Raw genomic sequence first — 18,357 nt, 5'->3', positions numbered from 1 at the left:
GACCTCACACTGCTGCAGGTACCACCCCATCCCATCCCCCACCCAGTGACCTCACACTGCTGCAGGTACCACCCCATCCCATCCCCCACCCCCAGTGACCTCACACTGCTGCAGGTACCACCCCATCCCATCCCCCACCCAGTGACCTCACACTGCTGCAGGTACCACCCCATCCCATCCCCCACCCAGTGACCTCACACTGCTGCAGGTACCGCCCCCATCCCATCCCCCGCCCCCAGTGACCTCACACTGCTGCAGGTACCGCCCCATCCCATCCCCCACCCCCAGTGACCTCACACTGCTGCAGGTACCGCCCCCATCCCATCCCCCACCCCCAGTGACCTCACACTGCTGCAGGTACCGCCCCCATCCCATCCCCCACCCCCAGTGACCTCACACTGCTGCAGGTACCGCCCCATCCCATCCCCCACCCCCAGTGACCTCACACTGCTGCAGGTACCGCCCCCATCCCATCCCCCACCCCCAGTGACCTCACACTGCTGCAGGTACCACCCCATCCCATCCCCCACCCCCAGTGACCTCACACTGCTGCAGGTACCACCCCCATCCCATCCCCCACCCCCAGTGACCTCACACTGCTGCAGGTACCACCCCCATCCCATCTCCCACCCCCAGTGACCTCACACTGCTGCAGGTACCACCCCATCCCATCCCCCACCCCCAGTGACCTCACACTGCTGCAGGTACCACCCCCATCCCATCCCCCACCCCAGTGACCTCACACTGTTGCAGGTACCACCCCCATCCCATCTCCCACCCCCAGTGACCTCACACTGCTGCAGGTACCGCCCCCATCCCATCCCCCACCCCCAGTGACCTCACACTGCTGCAGGTACCGCCCCCATCCCATCCCCCACCCCCAGTGACCTCACACTGCTGCAGGTACCACCCCATCCCATCCCTCAGTCAGAGGTGAGATGGATCCTGCAGAGACTGATTCTTGGTTGTGCGAGGGGGGGAAGTGCCTATGGAGGGGTCTCAGAAGGGAGGGCCCAGGAACCTACTACTGCTCTGAGCCCCTCACTCTGTCTCTGAACCTCCCCTTCCTCCTGAACCCGCCCTCCCATCCTATTCCCCATCCCCTGAGCCCCTCCTCTTCCCCATCCCTCACTCCAGACCCCACATTAACAGCCCTTCCTCATCACCCAACCCTGACTCCTACATCACCCACCCCCAGCGCCCTGCCCTGCCGCCTCTCCCTCCCATCATCTCCCCACACTCCCAGTCCCCTGCCCTGACTCCTGTCCCCCTCCCTCCTCCTCTCAACTTCCCACATGCCCAGGCCCCTGCTTCGACTTCTACACCTCTCCACCCAAAAACAGGTTCGGGGCTTGTGCAAAGCCAGGTTCACCAGTGTCACTTCCCCTCCTTTACGTTTTCTTTCCAACTTCCTGTGACGTGCCTCCCTCTCTACCCCAGCCTGCTAGTCTTCTCCCAGAAGTCTCTGGAGCAGTACGTTATGTGTTGAAAAGTAATGAATTGCCTGTCTGGCTAATGAGACCCTGCAGTGAGTTTGTTGGGGCTGATACCAGAGTGGTCCAGGATGGACAGGGAGTATCTTGCTGTCCCTGGAGCTGGGAGGGCAGCCCTGAGCAGGGAGTTCTTAAAAGCGGTACGTTGTCTGGGAGCCGAAGTACCTGGAGTGTCTTCTCTGGAAAGGGAGTGCGGTCTAGTGGTTAGAGCAGGAGCAGGGAGAGATGGGGGAGAGCTGCAAGCCAGGACTCACAGGCTCTGTGCATTTCTTTGCCGTGTCATTTCCCCTCTGGTGTTGCACAGTCACAGCTCCCCTTCATGTGGTCATGGACCCCTGCGCTGTGAACACGTCTGATGGCTTCTCTACCCAGTGCCACCCGGCTCAGGTCTGGCCGCACCCTGAGAAAGATCAAAGGGCCCCGTTCCCACCCGCCACGGAGATCAGCCACTGTCACCCCAGCACACAGACACCGGCCGGGAACTGAGCGGGACCAGGGCAAGGGCCAGGGCCAGGTGAGTTCGAGCCCCAGATGTGCCCAGCTGTGTCCCAGCACCCAGAGCAGCCCTGGATCTTCCTGAATACATCCCCTCTGGGGTCTTCTCCATCCAGTGAGGCATCATTCGGCCGGCTGTGCAGGGACCCAGCTACTGGGCTGATGTGCAGCTTCACCTTCCCCCCAGCCCGTGTGGTTGGCTGTGGTTGGAAAGTGAGACACCTGAACCTGCAGTTAGATAACCGTGTGGGTGACCTTGAGGTTTCCTGCCCCCTTGAATCCCTCCCCCGCAAGCTCAATCTATAAAGCATGCAGGTTCACTGCAGAGGCACCATTCCTGCACTGACTGCAGACATGCAGGTTCCCATCTCGTTTCTGCTCCCCATGGCCTTTCTCCTGCCCCCTGGGACTAGGGCTGGTGAGTACAGCTGGGTTTGGGGGACACGGGGACTTTGGGGTGAATGGGGGGCACTCAGGGATTTGGTTCTGTAGGGGAACGTCCATCCTGATGAACAAAGCGCTTGGGGTTCCCACCTGCTTTCTGCCTCCTAAATCCCAGCGGGAGGTGATTCTCAAAGACGACAAACAACTACAAAAGGGGGAACAGCCCCCCAAAGGAGCTTCCCCATGTCTCTCTACCCCAGACATTCACAGCATAAAGAGGGACATAAGAACAACCCAAGAAACTACAGCCCAGTTAGTTTAACTTCTGTGCCAGGGAAGATAATGGAGCAAATAATTGAGGAGTTCATCTGCAAACACTTGGAAAGTGGCAAGGTGATAGGGAAGCCAGCATGGATTTGTAAAGAACAAATCCCGTCAAACCAATCTGATAGCTTTCTTTGATCGGATAACGAGACTTATGGATAAGGGAGAAGCGGTGGATGTGGTATACCTAGACTTTAGTAAGGCTTTTGATACGGTCTCGTGTGCTATTCTTATCAATAAACTAGGCAAATACAACCTGGATGGGGCTACTATAAGGTGGGTGCAGAACTGGCTGGATAACCGTACTCAGAGAGTAGTTATTAAAGGTTCTCAATCCTGCTGGAAAGGTCTAACAAGTGGGGTTTCGCAGGGGTCTGTTTTGGTACTGGCTCTGTTCAATATCTTCATCAATGATTTAGATATTGGTATAGAAAGTACGCTTATTCAGTTTGCAGATGATACCAAGCTAGGAGGGGTTGCAACTGCTCTGGAGGAGAGGGTCATAATTCAAAACGATCTGGACAAATTGGAGAAATGGTCTGAGGTAAAGGGGATGAAGTTTAATAAAGAGAAATGCAAAGTGCTCTACTTAGGAAGGAACAATCCGTTTCACACACGCAGAACGGGAAGCGACTGTTGAGGAAGGAGTACGGCAGAAAGGGATCTAGGGGTTAGAGTGGACCACAAGCTGAATATGAGTCAACAGTGTGACACTGTTGAAAGAAAAGCAAACATGATTCTGGGCTGCATTAACAGGTGTGTTGTGAGCAAGACACGAGAAGTCATTCCTCCGCTCTAGTCTGCGCTAGTTAGGCCTCAGTTGGAGGATTGTGTCCAGTTCTGAGCACCACATTTCAGGAAAGATGTGGAGAAATTGGAGAGGGTCCAGAGAAGAGCAACAAGAATGACGAAAGGTCTAGAGAACATGAACTATGAGGGAAGGCTGAAAGAATTAGAAAAGAGAAGACTGAGGGGGGACATGAGAGCCATTTTCAGGTATCTAAAAGGGTGTCATAAGGAGGAGGGAGAAAACTTGTTCATCTTGGCCTCTGAGGATAGAACAAGGAGCAAGGGGCTTAAACTGCAGCAAGGGAGGTTTAGGTTGGACATTAGGAAAAAGTTCCTGCCTGTCAGAGTAGTCAAACACTGGAATAAATTGCCCAGGGAGGTTGTGGAATCCCCATCCCTGGAGATATTGAAGAGCAGGTTAGATAAATGTCTATCAGGGATGGTCTAGACAGTATTTGGTCCTGCCAGGAGGGCAGGGGGCTGGACTCGATGACTCTCGAGGTCCCTTCCAGTCCTAGTATTCTGTGATTCTATGAACATCGGAGACACAAAGGCACCAGGAATGGACTGAGGGAGGGGTCCTTGAAGGCGGATTGAGCCGTAAAGTTTGCAGACACACGGTGGGAAAGAGCTCCGCAGGCCGAGTTTGAAAATGTAGCATCGTCCTGCAAAGGAAAACGAGAGAGGACGTGGGGGGTTAGTCTCACCACACGACAATAGAGTTTAGTGTTAACCGCTGTGCGCAGAAGGAAGAAGCAGGGAAGGGCAAAACCGATTTCTTGGACACCAGGTCCATGGCTCCGTGCCCCGATGGTTCTGATGCTGCAGCTCCAATCCGGTGCCTGCCCCCCGTGATTTTCCTCCTGCCCCCCCCCCCCCCCCGGGTGAGGGCTGGAGAGAAAGTTATAGTGACCCCACGGACTCACCCGTGGGACAGTTCTCCCCACAGCGGGAGCTGGGCTGTGGGGCTGAGACCCAAGAAATACGGGATCAGATCCCACCTCGGCCAAAGGTGCTAGTAGGGACATGGGTCTGGGGAGTTGATTTGCTCAGTGGGAGGAATTGTTGGTACGTATCCCTCTCGGCTCCCTGGCTCCCTGGAGCTGGGTCTGGGAACAGGGCTCTGGGAAGAGGGGGGACGCAGACAGGGGGAGGAGACCAATGCTCAGACCTCAGCCTGTAGCAGGCTCGAAGTGACAGGGGGTGTTGGACGAGGCTGTTGGGTCCCCTGGGAGAGGGCGAGCATGGTCCCAGACCAGAGAGGCAAAGGGACGTTTCCTATCCACCTGCTCTGCCCCCAGGGCAGATTTTCGGGGGCCGGGAAGCTGAGCCCCACTCCAGACCCTACATGGCCTACCTCAAAAGGAAATTCGAAGGCGAGAACACTTTCTGCGGCGGGTTCCTGGTGGCGGAGAACTTTGTGCTGACGGCCGCTCACTGCCAGGCAGAGTAAGTGCCTCTGGGTGGTGACGTGGGGGTCAGGGGAGGGGCTGGGGGTGGCCAGGCTGGGGGAGTACAGCCCAGGGGTCTGACCTGCTCAGGGGGTGTCGGTGAGTCTCTAGGGGCCTTTCAACCCACAGCGCAGCCCCAGCACTGGGTAAATCAATGAGGCTGCAGGCAGAGCCCATCTGGGTCTGGCCCCTTGACCAGTGTAGGGCAGGGAGGGGTCCCAACCCCAGGCCGGCTCTGCAGGGCGCTGGGCTGGGGGCTGGCCATGGACCCCTGCCTGGATCAGGCTGGGAGGGTCCCTGGGGGTGGAGAGAACCCAGGCTGGGACCCCAGCACCTCAGGGCAGAGGTTTTGTGCGGGGACCAGGGTTCACCACAGAGGAAGCCCTCACGCCCGGGCCTACCCCTCCCCAAACAGCCAGACCCCTCTCAAGGGGGACTGGAGGCAGCTCGGCTACGGGGGAAGGGGCCCCATGTCGTAGCCCCCTGGCGCAGACAGATCTGCAGCTGGGTCAAAGCCGGCCCCATGTCACCGGGGATTGGACGTAGGGACGGGCTGGGAGCTGAGTCCACCAGCCATGATTCAAGGTCCAGGGTGGCCCAATTGCCCTGTCGCGCTCTCCTGGGTCGGACCTGCGCGTGGCCACCCCACGCACCGCGCCTGTGCTCACCCCGACACCCACATGGCTGGCCCGGGGCTTTTGCAGCAAGATCATGGTCGTCCTGGGAGCCCACAACATCCACCAGTCGGAAGACAGTCAGCAGCTGATTCCTGTGCAGAGCTCGTACCCCCACGAGAACTACGACGAGGAATCCCTTAATAATGACATCATGCTGCTGCAGGTACAACCCCTGCCATTGCCCCGCCCCCAGTGACCTCACACTGCTGCAGGTACCGCCCCATCCCATCCCCCGCCCCCAGTGACCTCACACTGCTGCAGGTACCGCCCCCATCCCATCGCCCACCCCCAGTGACCTCACACTGCTGCAGGTACCGCCCCCATCCCATCCCCCGCCCCCAGTGACCTCACACTGCTGCAGGTACCACCCCATCCCATCCCCCACCCCCAGTGACCTCACACTGCTGCAGGTACCACCCCATCCCATCCCCCACCCCCAGTGACCTCACACTGCTGCAGGTACCGCCCCCATCCCATCCCCCACCCCCAGTGACCTCACACTGCTGCAGGTACCACCCCATCCCATCCCCCACCCCCAGTGACCTCACACTGCTGCAGGTACCACCCCATCCCATCCCCCACCCCCAGTGACCTCACACTGCTGCAGGTACCACCCCATCCCATCCCCCACCCCCAGTGACCTCACACTGCTGCAGGTACCGCCCCCATCCCATCCCCCACCCCCAGTGACCTCACACTGCTGCAGGTACCGCCCCATCCCATCCCCCACCCCCAGTGACCTCACACTGCTGTAGGTACCGCCCCATCCCATCCCCCACCCCCAGTGACCTCACACTGCTGCAGGTACCGCCCCCATCCCATCCCCCACCCCCAGTGACCTCACACTGCTGCAGGTACCGCCCCATCCCATCCCCCACCCCCAGTGACCTCACACTGCTGCAGGTACCGCCCCCATCCCATCCCCCACCCCCAGTGACCTCACACTGCTGCAGGTACCACCCCATCCCATCCTCCGCCCCAGTGACCTCACACTGCTGCAGGTACCACCCCCATCCCATCCCCCACCCCCAGTGACCTCACACTGCTGCAGGTACCGCCCCCATCCCATCCCCCATCCCAGTGACCTCACACTGCTGTAGGTACCACCCCCATCCCATCCCCCACCCCCAGTGACCTCACACTGCTGTAGGTACCGCCCCATCCCATCCCCCACCCCAAGTGACCTCACACTGCTACAGGTACCACCCCCATCCCATCCCCCACCTCCAGTGACCTCACACTGCTGCAGGTACCGCCCCCATCCCATCCCCTACCCCCAGTGACCTCACACTGCTGCAGGTACCACCCCATCCCATCCCCCACCCCCAGTGACCTCACACTGCTGCAGGTACCGCCCCCATCCCATCCCCCATCCCAGTGACCTCACACTGCTGTAGGTACCACCCCCATCCCATCCCCCACCCCCAGTGACCTCACACTGCTGCAGGTACCGCCCCCATCCCATCCCCCACCCCCAGTGACCTCACACTGCTGCAGGTACCGCCCCCATCCCATCCCCCATCCCAGTGACCTCACACTGCTGCAGGTACCACCCCATCCCATCCCCCACCCCAGTGACCTCACACTGCTGCAGGTACCGCCCCATCCCATCCCCCACCCCCAGTGACCTCACACTGCTGCAGGTACTGCCCCATCCCATCCCCCGCCCCAGTGACCTCACACTGCTGCAGGTACTGCCCCATCCCATCCCCCGCCCCAGTGACCTCACACTGCTGCAGGTACCGCCCCCATCCCATCCCCCACCCCCAGTGACCTCACACTGCTGCAGGTACCACCCCCATCCCATCCCCCACCCCCAGTGACCTCACACTGCTGCAGGTACCGCCCCCATCCCATCCCCCATCCCAGTGACCTCACACTGCTGTAGGTACCACCCCCATCCCATCCCCCACCCCCAGTGACCTCACACTGCTGTAGGTACCGCCCCATCCCATCCCCCACCCCAAGTGACCTCACACTGCTACAGGTACCACCCCCATCCCATCCCCCACCTCCAGTGACCTCACACTGCTGCAGGTACCGCCCCCATCCCATCCCCTACCCCCAGTGACCTCACACTGCTGCAGGTACCACCCCATCCCATCCCCCACCCCCAGTGACCTCACACTGCTGCAGGTACTGCCCCCATCCCATCCCCCACCCCCAGTGACCTCACACTGCTGCAGGTACCGCCCCCATCCCATCCCCCATCCCAGTGACCTCACACTGCTGCAGGTACCGCCCCCATCCCATCCCCCACCCCCAGTGACCTCACACTGCTGTAGGTACCACCCCCATCCCATCCCCCACCCCCAGTGACCTCACACTGCTGCAGGTACCGCCCCCATCCCATCCCCCATCCCAGTGACCTCACACTGCTGCAGGTACTGCCCCCATCCCATCCCCCACCCCCAGTGACCTCACACTGCTGTAGGTACCACCCCCATCCCATCCCCCACCCCCAGTGACCTCACACTGCTGCAGGTACCGCCCCCATCCCATCCCCCATCCCAGTGACCTCACACTGCTGCAGGTACCGCCCCCATCCCATCCCCCACCCCCAGTGACCTCACACTGCTGTAGGTACCACCCCCATCCCATCCCCCACCCCCAGTGACCTCACACTGCTGCAGGTACCACCCCCATCCCATCCCCCTCCCCCAGTGACCTCACACTGCTGCAGGTACCGCCCCATCCCATCCCCCACCCCCAGTGACCTCACACTGCTGCAGGTACCGCCCCCATCCCATCCCCCGCCCCCAGTGACCTCACACTGCTGCAGGTACCGCCCCCATCCCATCCCCCACTCCCAGTGACCTCACACTGCTGCAGGTACCACCCCCATCCCATCCCCCACTCCCAGTGACCTCACACTGCTGCAGGTACCACCCCATCCCATCCCCCAGCCCCAGTGACCTCACACTGCTGCAGGTACCGCCCCCATCCCATCCCCCACCCCCAGTGACCTCACACTGCTGCAGGTACCACCCCCATCCCATCCCCCTCCCCCAGTGACCTCACACTGCTGCAGGTACCGCCCCATCCCATCCCCCACCCCAAGTGACCTCACACTGCTACAGGTACCACCCCCATCCCATCCCCCACCTCCAGTGACCTCACACTGCTGCAGGTACCGCCCCCATCCCATCCCCTACCCCCAGTGACCTCACACTGCTGCAGGTACCACCCCATCCCATCCCCCACCCCCAGTGACCTCACACTGCTGCAGGTACTGCCCCCATCCCATCCCCCACCCCCAGTGACCTCACACTGCTGCAGGTACCGCCCCCATCCCATCCCCCATCCCAGTGACCTCACACTGCTGCAGGTACCGCCCCCATCCCATCCCCCACCCCCAGTGACCTCACACTGCTGTAGGTACCACCCCCATCCCATCCCCCACCCCCAGTGACCTCACACTGCTGCAGGTACCGCCCCCATCCCATCCCCCATCCCAGTGACCTCACACTGCTGCAGGTACTGCCCCCATCCCATCCCCCACCCCCAGTGACCTCACACTGCTGCAGGTACCACCCCCATCCCATCCCCCTCCCCCAGTGACCTCACACTGCTGCAGGTACCGCCCCATCCCATCCCCCACCCCCAGTGACCTCACACTGCTGCAGGTACCGCCCCCATCCCATCCCCCGCCCCCAGTGACCTCACACTGCTGCAGGTACCGCCCCCATCCCATCCCCCGCCCCCAGTGACCTCTCACTGCTGCAGGTACCGCCCCCATCCCATCCCCCACCCCCAGTGACCTCACACTGCTGCAGGTACCGCCCCATCCCATCCCCCACCCCCAGTGACCTCACACTGCTGCAGGTACCGCCCCCATCTCATCCCCCACCCCCAGTGACCTCACACTGCTGCAGGTACCACCCCATCCCATCCCCCGCCCCCAGTGACCTCACACTGCTGCAGGTACCGCCCCATCCCATCCCCCACCCCCAGTGACCTCACACTGCTGCAGGTACCGCCCCCATCTCATCCCCCACCCCCAGTGACCTCACACTGCTGCAGGTACCACCCCCATCCCATCCCCCACCCCCAGTGACCTCACACTGCTGCAGGTACCGCCCCCATCCCATCCCCCACCCCAGTGACCTCACACTGCTGCAGGTACCACCCCCATCCCATCCCCCACCCCCAGTGACCTCACACTGCTGCAGGTACCGCCCCCATCCCATCCCCCACCCCAGTGACCTCACACTGCTGCAGGTACCGCCCCCATCCCATCCCATCCCCCACCCCCAGTGACCTCACACTGCTGCAGGTACCGCCCCCATCCCATCCCCCACCCCCAGTGACCTCACACTGCTGCAGGTACCACCCCCATCCCATCCCCCTCCCCCAGTGACCTCACACTGCTGCAGGTACTGCCCCCATCCCATCCCCCACCCCCAGTGACCTCACACTGCTGCAGGTACCACCCCCATCCCATCCCCCACCCCAGTGACCTCACACTGCTGCAGGTACCGCCCCATCCCATCCCCCACCCCCAGTGACCTCACACTGCTGCAGGTACCGCCCCCATCTCATCCCCCACCCCCAGTGACCTCACACTGCTGCAGGTACCACCCCATCCCATCCCCCGCCCCCAGTGACCTCACACTGCTGCAGGTACCGCCCCATCCCATCCCCCACCCCCAGTGACCTCACACTGCTGCAGGTACCGCCCCCATCTCATCCCCCACCCCCAGTGACCTCACACTGCTGCAGGTACCACCCCCATCCCATCCCCCACCCCCAGTGACCTCACACTGCTGCAGGTACCGCCCCCATCCCATCCCCCACCCCAGTGACCTCACACTGCTGCAGGTACCGCCCCCATCCCATCCCCCACTCCCAGTGACCTCACACTGCTGCAGGTACCGCCCCCATCCCATCCCCCATCCCAGTGACCTCACACTGCTGCAGGTACCGCCCCATCCCATCCCCCACCCCAAGTGACCTCACACTGCTACAGGTACCACCCCCATCCCATCCCCCACCTCCAGTGACCTCACACTGCTGCAGGTACCGCCCCCATCCCATCCCCTACCCCCAGTGACCTCACACTGCTGCAGGTACCACCCCATCCCATCCCCCACCCCCAGTGACCTCACACTGCTGCAGGTACTGCCCCCATCCCATCCCCCACCCCCAGTGACCTCACACTGCTGCAGGTACCGCCCCCATCCCATCCCCCATCCCAGTGACCTCACACTGCTGCAGGTACCGCCCCCATCCCATCCCCCACCCCCAGTGACCTCACACTGCTGTAGGTACCACCCCCATCCCATCCCCCACCCCCAGTGACCTCACACTGCTGCAGGTACCGCCCCCATCCCATCCCCCATCCCAGTGACCTCACACTGCTGCAGGTACTGCCCCCATCCCATCCCCCACCCCCAGTGACCTCACACTGCTGCAGGTACCACCCCCATCCCATCCCCCTCCCCCAGTGACCTCACACTGCTGCAGGTACCGCCCCATCCCATCCCCCACCCCCAGTGACCTCACACTGCTGCAGGTACCGCCCCCATCCCATCCCCCGCCCCCAGTGACCTCTCACTGCTGCAGGTACCGCCCCCATCCCATCCCCCACCCCCAGTGACCTCACACTGCTGCAGGTACCGCCCCCATCCCATCCCCCATCCCAGTGACCTCACACTGCTGTAGGTACCACCCCCATCCCATCCCCCACCCCCAGTGACCTCACACTGCTGCAGGTACCGCCCCCATCCCATCCCCCACCCCCAGTGACCTCACACTGCTGCAGGTACCGCCCCCATCCCATCCCCCATCCCAGTGACCTCACACTGCTGCAGGTACCACCCCATCCCATCCCCCACCCCAGTGACCTCACACTGCTGCAGGTACCGCCCCATCCCATCCCCCACCCCCAGTGACCTCACACTGCTGCAGGTACTGCCCCATCCCATCCCCCGCCCCAGTGACCTCACACTGCTGCAGGTACTGCCCCATCCCATCCCCCGCCCCAGTGACCTCACACTGCTGCAGGTACCGCCCCCATCCCATCCCCCACCCCCAGTGACCTCACACTGCTGCAGGTACCACCCCCATCCCATCCCCCACCCCCAGTGACCTCACACTGCTGCAGGTACCGCCCCCATCCCATCCCCCATCCCAGTGACCTCACACTGCTGTAGGTACCACCCCCATCCCATCCCCCACCCCCAGTGACCTCACACTGCTGTAGGTACCGCCCCATCCCATCCCCCACCCCAAGTGACCTCACACTGCTACAGGTACCACCCCCATCCCATCCCCCACCTCCAGTGACCTCACACTGCTGCAGGTACCGCCCCCATCCCATCCCCTACCCCCAGTGACCTCACACTGCTGCAGGTACCACCCCATCCCATCCCCCACCCCCAGTGACCTCACACTGCTGCAGGTACTGCCCCCATCCCATCCCCCACCCCCAGTGACCTCACACTGCTGCAGGTACCGCCCCCATCCCATCCCCCATCCCAGTGACCTCACACTGCTGCAGGTACCGCCCCCATCCCATCCCCCACCCCCAGTGACCTCACACTGCTGTAGGTACCACCCCCATCCCATTCCCCACCCCCAGTGACCTCACACTGCTGCAGGTACCGCCCCATCCCATCCCCCACCCCCAGTGACCTCACACTGCTGCAGGTACCGCCCCCATCTCATCCCCCACCCCCAGTGACCTCACACTGCTGCAGGTACCACCCCCATCCCATCCCCCACCCCCAGTGACCTCACACTGCTGCAGGTACCGCCCCCATCCCATCCCCCACCCCAGTGACCTCACACTGCTGCAGGTACCGCCCCCATCCCATCCCCCACCCCAGTGACCTCACACTGCTGCAGGTACCGCCCCCATCCCATCCCATCCCCCACCCCCAGTGACCTCACACTGCTGCAGGTACCGCCCCCATCCCATCCCCCACCCCCAGTGACCTCACACTGCTGCAGGTACCACCCCCATCCCATCCCCCTCCCCCAGTGACCTCACACTGCTGCAGGTACTGCCCCCATCCCATCCCCCACCCCCAGTGACCTCACACTGCTGCAGGTACCACCCCCATCCCATCCCCCACCCCAGTGACCTCACACTGCTGCAGGTACCGCCCCATCCCATCCCCCACCCCCAGTGACCTCACACTGCTGCAGGTACCGCCCCCATCTCATCCCCCACCCCCAGTGACCTCACACTGCTGCAGGTACCACCCCATCCCATCCCCCGCCCCCAGTGACCTCACACTGCTACAGGTACCACCCCCATCCCATCCCCCACCTCCAGTGACCTCACACTGCTGCAGGTACCGCCCCCATCCCATCCCCTACCCCCAGTGACCTCACACTGCTGCAGGTACCACCCCATCCCATCCCCCACCCCCAGTGACCTCACACTGCTGCAGGTACTGCCCCCATCCCATCCCCCACCCCCAGTGACCTCACACTGCTGCAGGTACCGCCCCCATCCCATCCCCCATCCCAGTGACCTCACACTGCTGCAGGTACCGCCCCCATCCCATCCCCCACCCCCAGTGACCTCACACTGCTGTAGGTACCACCCCCATCCCATCCCCCACCCCCAGTGACCTCACACTGCTGCAGGTACCGCCCCATCCCATCCCCCACCCCCAGTGACCTCACACTGCTGCAGGTACCGCCCCCATCTCATCCCCCACCCCCAGTGACCTCACACTGCTGCAGGTACCACCCCCATCCCATCCCCCACCCCCAGTGACCTCACACTGCTGCAGGTACCGCCCCCATCCCATCCCCCACCCCAGTGACCTCACACTGCTGCAGGTACCGCCCCCATCCCATCCCCCACCCCAGTGACCTCACACTGCTGCAGGTACCGCCCCCATCCCATCCCATCCCCCACCCCCAGTGACCTCACACTGCTGCAGGTACCGCCCCCATCCCATCCCCCACCCCCAGTGACCTCACACTGCTGCAGGTACCACCCCCATCCCATCCCCCTCCCCCAGTGACCTCACACTGCTGCAGGTACTGCCCCCATCCCATCCCCCACCCCCAGTGACCTCACACTGCTGCAGGTACCACCCCCATCCCATCCCCCACCCCAGTGACCTCACACTGCTGCAGGTACCGCCCCATCCCATCCCCCACCCCCAGTGACCTCACACTGCTGCAGGTACCGCCCCCATCTCATCCCCCACCCCCAGTGACCTCACACTGCTGCAGGTACCACCCCATCCCATCCCCCGCCCCCAGTGACCTCACACTGCTGCAGGTACCGCCCCATCCCATCCCCCACCCCCAGTGACCTCACACTGCTGCAGGTACCGCCCCCATCTCATCCCCCACCCCCAGTGACCTCACACTGCTGCAGGTACCACCCCCATCCCATCCCCCACCCCCAGTGACCTCACACTGCTGCAGGTACCGCCCCCATCCCATCCCCCACCCCAGTGACCTCACACTGCTGCAGGTACCGCCCCCATCCCATCCCCCACTCCCAGTGACCTCACACTGCTGCAGGTACCGCCCCCATCCCATCCCCCACTCCCAGTGACCTCACACTGCTGCAGGTACCACCCCCATCCCATCCCCCACTCCCAGTGACCTCACACTGCTGCAGGTACCACCCCATCCCATCCCCCACCCCCAGTGACCTCACACTGCTGCAGGTACCACCCCATCCCATCCCCCAGCCCCAGTGACCTCACACTGCTGCAGGTACCGCCCCCATCCCATCCCCCACCCCCCAGTGACCTCACACTGCTGCAGGTACCACCCCATCCCATCCCCCACCCCCAGTGACCTCACACTGCTGCAGGTACCGCCCCATCCCATCCCCCACCCCCAGTGACCTCACACTGCTGCAGGTACCGCCCCCATCCCATCCCCCACCCCCAGTGACCTCACACTGCTGCAGGTACCACCCCATCCCATCCCCCACCCCCAGTGACCTCACACTGCTGCAGGTACCGCCCCCATCCCATCCCCCGCCCCCAGTGACCTCACACTGCTGCAGGTACCGCCCCCATCCCATCCCCCACTCCCAGTGACCTCACACTGCTGCAGGTACCACCCCCATCCCATCCCCCACCCCCAGTGACCTCACACTGCTGCAGGTACCGCCCCCATCCCATCCCCCGCCCCCAGTAACCTCACACTGCTGCAGGTACCGCCCCCATCCCATCCCCCACCCCCAGTGACCTCACACTGCTGCAGGTACCACCCCATCCCATCCCCCACCCCCAGTGACCTCACACTGCTGCAGGTACCGCCCCCATCCCATCCCCCGCCCCCAGTGACCTCACACTGCTGCAGGTACCGCCCCCATCCCATCCCCCGCCCCCAGTGACCTCACACTGCTGCAGGTACCACCCCCATCCCATCCCCCGCCCCCAGTGACCTCACACTGCTGCAGGTACCGCCCCCATCCCATCCCCCACTCCCAGTGACCTCACACTGCTGCAGGTACCACCCCCATCCCATCCCCCACCCCCAGTGACCTCACACTGCTGCAGGTACCGCCCCCATCCCATCCCCCACCCCCAGTGACCTCACACTGCTGCAGGTACCACCCCATCCCATCCCCCACCCCCAGTGACCTCACACTGCTGCAGGTACCATCCCATCCCATCCCCCGCCCCCAGTGACCTCACACTGCTGCAGGTACCGCCCCCATCCCATCCCCCTCCCCCAGTGACCTCACACTGCTGCAGGTATCACCCCCATCCCATCCCCCACCCCCAGTGACCTCACACTGCTGCAGGTACCGCCCCCATCCCATCCCCCTCCCCCAGTGACCTCACACTGCTGCAGGTACCGCCCCCATCCCATCCCCCTCCCCCAGTGACCTCACACTGCTTCAGGTACCGCCCCCATCCCATCCCCCTCCCCCAGTGACCTCACACTGCTGCAGGTACCGCCCCCATCCCATCCCCCACCCCCAGTGACCTCACACTGCTGCAGGTACCGCCCCATCCCATCCCCCACCCCCAGTGACCTCACACTGCTGCGGGTACCACCCCCATCCCATCCCCCGCCCCCAGTGACCTCACACTGCTGCAGGTACCGCCCCAACCCACCCCTCCTCCTGCAGTGCCCCGTTGTCATTGATTTCCCCAAGGATTTGATGGCTCTGTATCGGTGTCTGAGACCCTGTGATTGAACTTTATGGTTCTTGTCTCTCAGCTGCAGGAGAACGTGAAGCCGACTGGTTGGGTGGGTCTCCTCCCTGTTCCCAGTGCTCACGAGAGGGTGGAGCCGGGGTCCCTGTGCACCGTCGCCGGCTGGGGCTCTCTGGTGCCGGATGCTCCATTGTTGCCCGACAAGCTCCAGGAGGTGGACGTGGTGGTGATGCCGGACGCCGCGTGTCCGAGGAACCCACATTGGCTGTATCGTCACTACGACCCCGCCACCATGATCTGTGTGGGGGACCCAGCCCGGTTTTACAACGCTGCAAAGGTACCTCCCCTCCTCGTCTCCATCCCCCTGGATAAGTGGCTGTGATTGACAAGGGTGTTGGAGTTCCCCTCAGGGCTAGGAGCGGCGAGGGGCGATCCGGCCCCATTGTGCCAGGCGCTGTATATGTCCACTGGCAAAACTCTGGTCATGTCTCAGCGGGAGGCAGAGACCTTCAGGGCAGGGCAGCGGGAGGGAAGCTGAGCCCAGCTGGGTCATGGCAGAGACCGGGGGGCTGAGGGGGTTTCACCGGGCTGGCCATCAGCAGGAAATGACTCCGAGGGATGTTTTCCACCTGTGGCTTGTTCCCTTTCGCAGGGCGACTCCGGGGGCCCCCTGGTGTGCGGAGGGACAGCCCAGGGCATCGTCTCCTGGGGACCTGACAAAGCTCCTGCCGTGTACACGAAACTCTCTGTCTTTACCCCCTGGATTCAGGACACCGTACGGAGTTTGCAGCCCGGAGCCCGGCTGTGAATCCCTGCGCAGGACTGAACTCAACTACTTCTGTGCTTCGGATGGGCCCGGATGGAGGGCGGCTTTGCAGTGGGGGGGGTTAACCACCCCTCGTCCTAACCCCACTGGTCATCACTTGCTGAGGGCCACCCCCAACCCATGAGCATCCAGGCAGCAGCCTAGGGGAGTTAGGAGCTGGGTTCAAGCCCAGCTCCCATTGGGAGATCCCAACCCTTTGGCTGCTTCTTCCCTGGTACTAGACTCGTGCTCGGTTGTGGCGGTTTGGGGCTCTCCCCCGTGTCAGCTGGTTGATGATATTTCTGGCAGATCCTTGCTGTCCCTGGCCCTGCTGGGTCACGTTAAACCTGCCGCCTGCTCTGGGCTCATTGGACCCTTCCCACGGTTAGTTCCCAGGGTTAACGCCTGTTCCACACACCCCTGTGCCCCGTGCCGGCCAGGCAGCCAGAATGGACCGAAGAGACGGCCACGCTGGGCGATTGCAGATCCATCCCCAGGGCTGATCCCTCCTTCTCACCCCCCCTTTCCTGTTGTATCCCCAACCTGCTGCATTTTGCCTCCTCTTTGGTAGCCAGCACTGAATAAAAATGAAGTAAAAAAAGTGACTCTGAGACTGAGCATCCAAGCCAAGGCTAAAATCCAGAGCAGCTGCCGCCACTGCCAGGGTTGGGGTGGGGAAGTGGGGCAGGATTGTATCCCTACGGGAGGAGGCCAGATCTGTGGTTAATGCTCTAGGCTGGCACCCAAGACGCCTGGTTTCATTGGGATCCAACTCCTGGTAGGTGATGGCTGGCGCTGAGCCGTCCCATCATGCCGAGCGCCTAGGCAGGGTGGGCGTGTCCATGCAAATGAGGTTCACTCCTGAAGGCCTGTTGCCTAGCGCCCCTCTAGATATTGGGGCGGCTCAGGCAGACCCTCCTCACGCTGCCGACAAGTCGGGTCTGGTCCAAACCTGACTCCTGTTAAGATGCCCCCCAGTCCTAGCGCCCTGCCTGAGAACCAGTTCAAATCGGTTTGGCACGGTTTGCTCCGGAGACCAAAACTCCGTGAACCCTGAAAGCTCTCCTCCAAGGCTCTGCCGTGTGGGGCTGCAAGGACAAGGGGGGTCCCAGCTACGGACGGCCCCAGCTGGCTTTGGTGTTGTTCCGTCAGGTTTCAGGGTTTGTCCCGACGGGTTCCTGACAAGTCCTCTACTCCGTCGATCATGATAAACTCTCATCTGCGGGCGGGCATGTGCTCCCCTGTCCAGCACATTAACCATACGCAATTAATTAACACAACGGACTCCCAGGACCACAAATCAGATGAGGATTGAAATCACGCAGCAGGTTTATTGCCAAACGACAGACACTCGGGCTACGTCTACATTGGCAAGATTTTGCCCAAATACTTTTAACACAGGAGGTTTTGCGTTAAAGTATTTGCGCAAGAGAGTGTCTACACTGGCATGTTCTTTTGCACAAGAGATGTGCTTTTGTGCAAAAGCATCCGTGCCAGTGTAGATGCTCTCTTGCGCAAGAAAGCGCCGATGGCCATTTTAGCTATCAGGCTTTCTTGCGCAAGAAATTCATGTTGCCTGTCTACACTGGCCTCTTGTACAAGGACAGTTGTGCAAGAGGGCTTATTCCTGAGCGGGAGCTTCATAGTTCTTGCCAAGAAGCCCTGATTTCACACATTAGAACATCAGTGTCCTTGCACAAGAACTCCCCGCCAGTGTAGACAGGCAGCATGTTTTTGCGCAAAAGCGGGTGCTATTGCGCACTATCATGCCAGTGTAGACACAGCCTCAGAGTTGTCAGCGGACAGATTTTCCACTGCCCCACTACACCTTAGGTGAGCCGT

General features: G+C 62.2%; 1 protein-coding gene across 1 annotated transcript; it reads left to right on the top strand.

Moving 5' to 3' along the window:
- Positions 1–2,297: 2,297 nt before the first annotated feature.
- LOC102455097 (mast cell protease 1A-like) lies at positions 2,298–17,085 on the top strand. The gene is made up of 5 exons (XM_075911888.1): positions 2,298–2,406; positions 4,787–4,934; positions 5,641–5,776; positions 15,775–16,047; positions 16,363–17,085. The coding sequence occupies exons 1-5, from the start codon at positions 2,298–2,300 to the stop codon at positions 16,516–16,518; spliced, it is 822 nt and encodes a 273-aa protein (XP_075768003.1). The 3' UTR covers positions 16,519–17,085.
- The last annotated feature ends 1,272 nt before the right edge of the window (positions 17,086–18,357 follow it).

Source organism: Pelodiscus sinensis, chromosome 30 (genome assembly GCF_049634645.1).
Source record: "Pelodiscus sinensis isolate JC-2024 chromosome 30, ASM4963464v1, whole genome shotgun sequence".
Classification (NCBI taxonomy): domain Eukaryota; kingdom Metazoa; phylum Chordata; order Testudines; family Trionychidae; genus Pelodiscus; species Pelodiscus sinensis.
This window is presented reverse-complemented; position numbering and strand designations above follow the sequence as displayed.

What these genes read in the sequence shown, in the direction of transcription:
- LOC102455097 (XM_075911888.1), top strand. Translation starts at nt 2,298, where the DNA reads ATGCAGGTTCACTGCAGAGGCACCATTCCTGCACTGACTGCAGACATG. An exon ending in GCCCCCTGGGACTAGGGCTG is followed by an intron (nt 2,407 to 4,786) that starts GTGAGTACAGCT and finishes CTCTGCCCCCAG; the next exon opens with GGCAGATTTTCGGGGGCCGG. An exon ending in GCCGCTCACTGCCAGGCAGA is followed by an intron (nt 4,935 to 5,640) that starts GTAAGTGCCTCT and finishes GGGCTTTTGCAG; the next exon opens with CAAGATCATGGTCGTCCTGG.